The sequence below is a fragment of the Coffea eugenioides genome, chromosome 9 (assembly GCF_003713205.1).
Source record: "Coffea eugenioides isolate CCC68of chromosome 9, Ceug_1.0, whole genome shotgun sequence".
NCBI classification, from domain to species: Eukaryota; Viridiplantae; Streptophyta; class Magnoliopsida; order Gentianales; family Rubiaceae; genus Coffea; species Coffea eugenioides.
The window spans coordinates 7,224,942-7,233,203 of NC_040043.1; the positions used below are offsets into that span (position 1 = coordinate 7,224,942).

The window sequence follows — 8,262 nt, forward strand, 5'->3', positions numbered from 1 at the left end:
ATTCATATATTTTTTTTAGTGCTTAAAATTCAGCAAATTAATTGTTTCAGTATTCAGATTTCAGAATTCAGACTTCAGAATTCAGATTCAGTTTTATCAAACGGAACCTAAATTGAAAACTGAATGGAAAGTATTTTATGTATAGTACGGATAATATTGATAATTCACATACAACCGTTAGATTGGATGTTTTTTATTCAATTTTCAGTTTAGTCGAAACTATAGGAAGCTATAATATAGGTTTTCAAACCAAAAGGAGTTAAATTGCATATTTGGCAAATCATAGGGAGTTTTTTTGATATTTTACCCAAGAAAATATTGAAAGGGAAGAAAGCACACCCTTGATGCGAGCAAGAAGTGGATTCCTCATCACAACGGTGAACTCTTGTTTCTCTGATAGATCAACTCCAACTTCATCTATAGCTTTCCATTCAAAGTTCCAAACAAAATTGGCTACAAAGTATTCCAAGTGAAGTAATGCCAAACCGTAGCCTGGACACATCCTTCTCCCAGCACCAAATGGCATCATCTTTATCTCTTTGTTCCCTGTTAAATCAAACCATTGATGGTTACCAAGGTCATGATTAACAGAAGGATTAACATGATTGCTGGCCAAAAATCTCTCAGGCTTGAACTCCAAAGGATCCTCCCACATGCTCGGATCCCAACCCATGTCAGCCACCATTACATTCACAGTAGCATTTTTGGGAATCAAATAGCCATACAATTCCACATCCTCTGTCACAGAATGAGGCAGAAGAAAGTGCACTGGTGGATGCCTCCTCAGCCCTTCTAGCACTACAGCTTTCAAATAAGCCGGCATTTTCTCCAAATCATCTTCATTCACGAGTATGGTCCGAAGTCTCGGCCGAGTCGTCACCGTCTCGGCCCCTACCGATACGATACCGTGACGAAACGATACCGAAATACTTGACTCGCCGAGAAATCGGCTGAGTCGTCACCGCGACGGATTGACTCGGCCGAGTCACACCGAGTTGTCCCCAGTCAAGACGAGAAATCAGCCGAGTCACACCGCGACGGATTGACTTGGCCGTTTCTTTTGCTATTTTTTAATTATTTTTATTTAGCATACTTTTTTTATATTATTAACAATTTTTAGAATATTAAATACTTTAAAATTTGCGTCTCACCGAGACCGTGGCCGATATGCTGAGACCATGGTTCGCCATCGCGGGTCGCGATCGCGTCGCGGTCTCAGTTGTTCCACATCCGTCGCGGCATATCGGTTGAATATCGGGTGATATGAACATTATAACACATTAAAGTTTTCAAAAATTTTGAAAAAATTACTAAAATTAGAAAATACTGAAAAAGACACAATTTTAAAAAATATCGGAGTCGACTCCGAGTTGACTCGGATATATCGACCGATATCATGTATCACGGATTCGAATCGGTCAATATCGGCCGAGTCAGAGCAAGTCGTCGCGGATATGGTGATATCCACGATTCAGGGATCGGTATCGTACCGGTCCCTTCCGTTCCAGATACGACTCGACCGATACGTATCGGTATTGGCCGATATGGCGAACCATGGCCGAGACCGATGTGGAACGTTCCGGGCCGCGACCGCGACCGTGACTTTGAACCATGTTCACGACTCTCCTGAGCACATCAAAGTCATTTTCTTGGCTATTTTCAGAGCTACATTTGATTGGGGTTGTTCCTAATGGCTCTGGCAATCCAACCACCCCTATTATCTCTTCGTAAAGCTTGTCCTGAATTGCGGGATACTTCACCAAATTAGCCATGATCCATTGCAATGCTGTGGCTGTGGAATCAGTGCCAGTGTTCAGAAACTCTCCACAAAGACTAACGATTTCTTGATCATTTAGCTTCCTTTTCTCTTCTGGAAGTTGCAAATCGATTAAGGAGTCAACATATGCCACCAGCTCCTCGTCGTTGTTGGATTTCCCTTGACTTTTCATCTTGATTCGAGCTTGAATAAGTGGTATAAATGTGTTTTCTTGATCTTTTCTTACTTGGAGAAGCTCTTTCCATTTCTTCCCCATCAAGATCCTCCCAAGTTTAGGCCAGAGGATGAAGATGCTCATTCTCCCAAGACTTAACAACCATCTACGCTGAACAGCCTCAATTTCACTGATTTTCTCCTCCGAAAGCTTGTCCCCAAAGCACATGAACACTAACAGGGAAAACATAGCATAACGGAAATGATCCACTACATCTGTTGGCCGCTGAAACTCGTCAAGAAAGCGCCTGCAGAGTAAGCTCAGCACCCAACGTCGCACTCTAGAGTAAGACTTGATACAGGAAGGATGAAGGATTTCTAAAGCAAGATTGCGGCGAAGGAGCCGCCAGGTAGCACCATAGGGGGCAGTGCTGATTCTATGGGCGTTGCTATCGAAGATTTGCAGCATTGGTGTATTTTGAGAACTTGGGCGGTCGGAGAAGATTGCACCCTTTCGGATGAGAGCTAAATGGGCTAAAACATGGTTGGCAATGAATATTGTTGGCTTTGATTTCAATCCAAAGATGAAGAGAGGGCCATACTTGTTTTTTGTGTTTCTGAGTTTTGGTTCCAAGTCGAAAACTGTCAGTCGATGCCATATGGATATCAGGAGAATTTTGAAGACTTTTAAAGTTGAGGGTCCTGGTGGGAGAGGGAGGTTGTTCTTGGTAGTGTTGGTTTTGGGATTGGTAATGGTGAAATTGAAGAGGGATTTAAGGGTGGTTAGGATGCAGAGAAGAATGGTGAATATGAAGATGAGCCACCACCAGGTTTCCATGTTTGAGTATTGACCTTTCTTTTACAGTTCTCAACGTTGGATCCAAGTATTATTCAAAAGCAGTGCCACCAACGAAGAGAACTGTTTTCAGGCATAAAATAAAGCAAATCAAAGTATAGTTAACTCCAAATTAGGTGACTATATGTCCTTGAGACTAATATTAAACATCGTTGTTAGCATGTAGTAAGACATTGAATTTGTGGGTTTGGGACACAAACAACACAAAAAACCTAAATGGCCTCAAACTTTCGAATTTACATACATTTAACCATCTAACTATTAAGTCCATCCTTTTGCCCATTGAACTTTTCAAAGCGTACTATTTTGATAATTCTGCAATTTTTAAACTTTGACCTCTATGGGATCTTACTTCAACATTTGAGTATACGGTTTTTTTTTATTTATAAAAAGTTGTTTATAATCATGTCATTTTTAACAACTCAAATGGATCAAAAAGTTACAGGAATATACCTTATAAGTTTATGGAATAAAAAGATACGCTAGTTAGAGGATTAAAAGCATACAAACCTAAAAGTTAGACTATCAAATGGATATTTTGCACCCACAAACAATATTTGACAAGGGTTATATACGTGTGTATTGACTGATTACCCTTGAATTTTCGCTTTCAATTTTTAGTATTTTTCCGGTTAGCATCTCACGGTTTGTGTCTATTCAATCAGTTCTATTACCCTTCCATGTCAAAAGTTTCCAAAATAGACCCATTTAAGTTAATGGCACCATCGTAAAGGGACTTAATTGAACCCGAAATTTAAGGATCAAATTGGTCAAAAATAAAAATCTAGAAAAAGTTTGAAGGACAAAACTGACCATTTTTCCTATGTAGAAGGGATAGGTTACACTATGTTTTTCGAGAGGATGCATTTTTGTTTTTCTAGTTGTTATTTCTGAACTTAAGCAGAAACTACGGATTGAACCCTAGAACATAAAGCAAATCTATTTGATTGTACCAACCAAATTTTGCTTAGCGATAATTAGTTGTTTGCCACCATGAATTGAGATATGATTGCAAGCTAGCTAGACATTGTTCAACCCCAAACTAACTTGGAAATGTAATCCGCGGATTATGCAAAAGACCCCATTGCTGGTAACAAAACCCACTTTTTTTTTCTTTTAATGCATAAAGATACATAATACAGACAGAGCTTCCCACTTTTTTTTCTTTCCACTGCTTTCTGAAGTCCGAAAAGAAGCTTCCCAAGTTTAGGCCAAAGAATGAACAAATTCACCATAGGTAAGATTGCACTGCAGGAGGCGCCATGTAGCACCATAGGTAGTAGAGCTGATTTCAAGGCCATTGCTATTAAAGTATGTCGAGCAATGGTGCGTTGTGAGCAGTGAATGTTTTAAAACCCGGACCGTCAATTGAACCGGTGAGATGAAAGGGTCGAGGTTCAACCGGTCGGACCGGTTCAACCTCGGTTCAATGATTTTTTTTAAAAATAATTTATATAAATATATATATGCACAAAATAAGACATGCAATAGACTAATTTAAAACTTTATATGATGAAAAGTTCACTATTTTTGAATAATTTGGATTTTCAAAAATAAAAATTTTAAATTATAAGTTAAAACAAATAAATTTCATCTCAATTTTAATTATATCTACCAAAAAAATCTCAAATCCAACCCAAAAATATCACAATATTTTGAAATTATACAAAATTCACGTCTATGAAAATTTGACATTGTGAACTTAAATTTTAATTTACATATTTGAGATTTAAATATTGTAATTTAAAAAAGAAAGTTTGGAGTTCGAAAGAAGTCAAGATAATTGAAAATAAAAATGCAAACTTGATAAGAAACAAAAAATGAGATAAAAGTGAGTGGTTGTGGCATTAAATAATTTGGGTTAAAGAAAAATAATTCTTTTTTAACTTTTTTCAATTTAATGGACAAAAAAAAATTAAAAGATAGAAGAAAATATCAATAAATTAAAACTAAAGAGGTTTGATTAAAAAAGGGAGTGACAAAAGAAAAGATGAGAGAGAAAGAGAGAGTTGAAAATTAAAAAGAAAGAGTCACGAGAGAATGAGATTTTGTAAGAAAAATGGAAAAATGAAATATAGATGTTTGTTTTATATAAATAAATTATCAAAAAAAACAAATAAGATGTGATGGTGCAATGGTTATTACATTGGTCTTCTATTGCAAAGGTCTTGAGTTCGAATTTTGATAGAAGCATTTTGCAAAAAAAAAAAAAAAAAAAAGGGAAAACTCGAAAACCGGTTCAATCCGGTTCAACGGGTTTCACGGTTTTTACCGGATTTGACCGATTTTCTGGCAAAGTCAACCTAAGCATGGAACCGGACCGGTGCCATGGCCGGTTCGCGGTTCGACCGGTCGAACCGGCCGGTCCGGTCCGGTTTTCAAAACACTTACTGAGCACTTGGACGACCAGAGAAGACAGCACCCTTTTGAATGACGGCTTTGATGGGCTAAACCATTGCTAGCAATGAAGATTGATGGTTTTGACTTTAGCCCCATGGTGAAGAGGGGGCCATACCCATACCTGCTTTTCAGGTCTTATGTTTGGGTTCCATGCCAAAAACAGTCATTCTATACCAAATGAAGATTAGGAAGCTTTTGAATGCCAGTAACATAGAGGGTTCTGGTGGGAGATGGAGGTTCTTGTATTTGTTGTTTTGGTATCATTACAACCGAAATGAAGGCATTTGAGAATTGTGAAGATGCTGAGAAAAATGGTGAAAATGGGGATGATCCACAGGTCTCCATGTTAGGGTTTTGATCAGTGTTTGATTGAATTCAGTTAGTATTATCATGCAAAAGCACAGTCCCAAGTGTTTTCATCCGGAAAATAAATGCAGATGATCCAAGTATTAAGAACTTCAGAACAGGTCAATAGTGATTGATAACTCAATCGTTCAGAACAGTGGCAATAATATCCTTACACCAACATTATTTCTGACAAACACATTGTTGCTACTTGCTACTGAGTTTTCCGACATTGAAACTTTACAACGTAGATTTTGTTCTTATGTAGACATTATTTTGCAACAGCACATTGTTGGTTCGAGGATAAATGATTGAAACTGTTTGAAAGATTTAACCAGCGGAAGTAGAAGTTTTTCTCAAATCCTTTGTGGTATTGCCATATCCTTATACTATATAAGAATGAGTTTAGAACTTGAATTTCAACCGCAAGGGTGGGGCTTTTTTGGAAATATGAGAGTGTTTGAAGTGCAATTAAAGTGTTGAATATGAGTCATTATAACTAATTTAGTTTTGTTGTAATTACTTAGATGTCCTTTCAAACATTTAAAGCTAGGGGTAAGTTTGATATATGACAGTGTTTGATATCCGATTAAACATTGGGTACAATTGAATTCAGCTTGTGTTTTAGTGAAATTACATAAAAGCCCTTCTAATCATTTAATTGTATTAACATCTAAGTCTTTTAATTTCTTAAAGCCTTTCTCATCAGTTATTTGCAAAGTTATGATATATAGATGTTAAGACACTATTAATGTCAATTAGTAGAGAAGTTGGCCGTTACCATAGTAACCCCCATCTATTCAAATTCATTTCATTTACTTATAGGTTTTTTTCCACCACAATCATGCAGCATATTGAATTCGGACATTGCTATATTAGCTACTCCTCTTTCCCATTTTATAACACATTTTTCAATAGGTATGTTTTCTTTAACCAATCTACTTTTTTGTTGTAAAAAATATGTAATATTGCAAGTTGTATGTGCAATAATTTTTTAGTATTTTAATTCAATTGTCCATGTTAGACAAGCTTGATAAGGAAGAGACCACATTTGTTAATTTTTATTTATGGTTTAAAATAAGTTTATCATCATAAATTTTTCCATTTATAGATTGCATCTACTTCTTTTGTTGTTTTAACTATTAGTTAGGGTAATTTTCAAATCATTTGCTACTTTATTGACTATTCCATTTAGACAATTTTTCACTTCATCTGATTTGCCAATATGTTTAACTATCTACTTAAAACTATTTGGCTACAAATCTAAAGTATGTACCTCATTACTTTTAATTGTTTTTCTTGAATTGAGTGGATTAAGATGCTTTAGTACTTTGTAGAGGTAATTATTCCTCTAAATTGGCATTTTAGTTGTTGTATATCTTTGCAACTAACACAAAACTGATATTTCGTGATTGTAACCCCTATCGAGAAGGAGATGCTTTGCTATATGTCCTAAATCATACAATAAATTATAATTAATTGCTTGCTCAATGTGAAGGTCTCATGATGATATTTGTCCTTGGAATCAATATAAATTCAAGATTTTGGCTTGCAAGAACCGAAATTCCACTAACAATGATTTCTTCAAGTATGCTAATTGTTCAAATCTCACTTATATGACAAGATAATGTGGTGGATTGCCCTCATATCAAGATCAAATTCAAACTAAATAACAAATTTTAATATCCCTAAAATGGATGGGCATATATAAATAGGTCTTTTATTATACTAAGTTAGATGCAAAGTAGTTGATCGTATCTTATAATTATGTTTTATTGCATATTATATTTTTTAACTCAATATGTAACATATGATTTTTTTATTTAATATCACATAATAAAATTGTCATGCTTCAATTCTTATACTAGAAAATGCCAAATAATAATTATTAACCATTTTTAATTATAGACACTAAACTCCCACGCGTTGCGTGGGCTTTTCCCCCTAGTTCTAACAATGAGAATCAACTGTAGCAGGCAGTTAAACTAAAGAAGACTTGAAGGCCAAAATATGACATTAGAGAATTTAGAACATATAAACTCAATATTGACATGTCCTATGTTACAGAATATAATAAACGTAACAATCAGCAATGGATGTAGGCTCGATTTAGAATCTGGGCAAAGCTCATCTGCAGTTAGGCCTGTCAATCGGGCCTAATGAGCCGGGCCAGCATAAGTTCAAGTTTAACTCATTTAATTTGTAACATTTTCGGGTTTCGGATTACGAGTTTCGGGTTAATAAATGTGAAGTTCATAATCAATTCACATAATATTTGGATTGTGAGCTTTATTCGGGTTTCACCTAAGCTCACTTATTATTCCTTAATTTTCTTAATATAATTACTATAACTATTAAGTTGTAAAACTAATTTAATATTTACAAGACTATAATATTAAAACTAAACATGAATAAATAATAGTTTTTAAAAATTATATAAACCAAAAATTTTTCAACAATATTTATATTTAATTCATTCAAAATGCATGAAAAATAGTAATAAAACATGCGATTATAAGCCAATACATCTTAAAAGTTGAAACTTTTATTTATATGATTTGTGTTTCTAGACAAAAAAGAAATCAACCAATATTATGCCAACACAAAAATTTACTCAACCAATAAGAAAAGTTAGAGATTTAGTTATGCATTACTAATATTGACTCTCAAGAAAACTCATAGAAGAGTCTTCAGATGTATTTTGTAATTTATATATATTTACTATTTAGTA

The 8,262-nt window shown here is 35.0% G+C and overlaps 1 protein-coding gene across 1 annotated transcript; it reads right to left on the reverse strand.

Annotated features, from left to right (window-relative positions):
- Positions 1–280: 280 nt before the first annotated feature.
- On the reverse strand, positions 281–2,768 carry LOC113782096 (cytochrome P450 89A2-like). Its single transcript, XM_027328007.1, has 2 exons — positions 1,693–2,768; positions 281–854 (listed from the first exon to the last, which is right to left on the reverse strand). The coding sequence occupies exons 1-2, from the start codon at positions 2,766–2,768 to the stop codon at positions 281–283; spliced, it is 1,650 nt and encodes a 549-aa protein (XP_027183808.1).
- Between the last annotated feature and the right edge of the window lie 5,494 nt (positions 2,769–8,262).

Bases quoted from the DNA above. Each gene is read 5' to 3' on its own strand.
- LOC113782096 (XM_027328007.1), bottom strand. From the start codon at position 2,768: ATGGAAACCTGGTGGTGGCTCATCTTCATATTCACCATTCTTCTCTGC. The intron at 855-1,692 runs ATTAGGAACAAC...GAGACTTCGGAC, and splicing joins GTGGTTGGATTGCCAGAGCC to CATACTCGTGAATGAAGATG.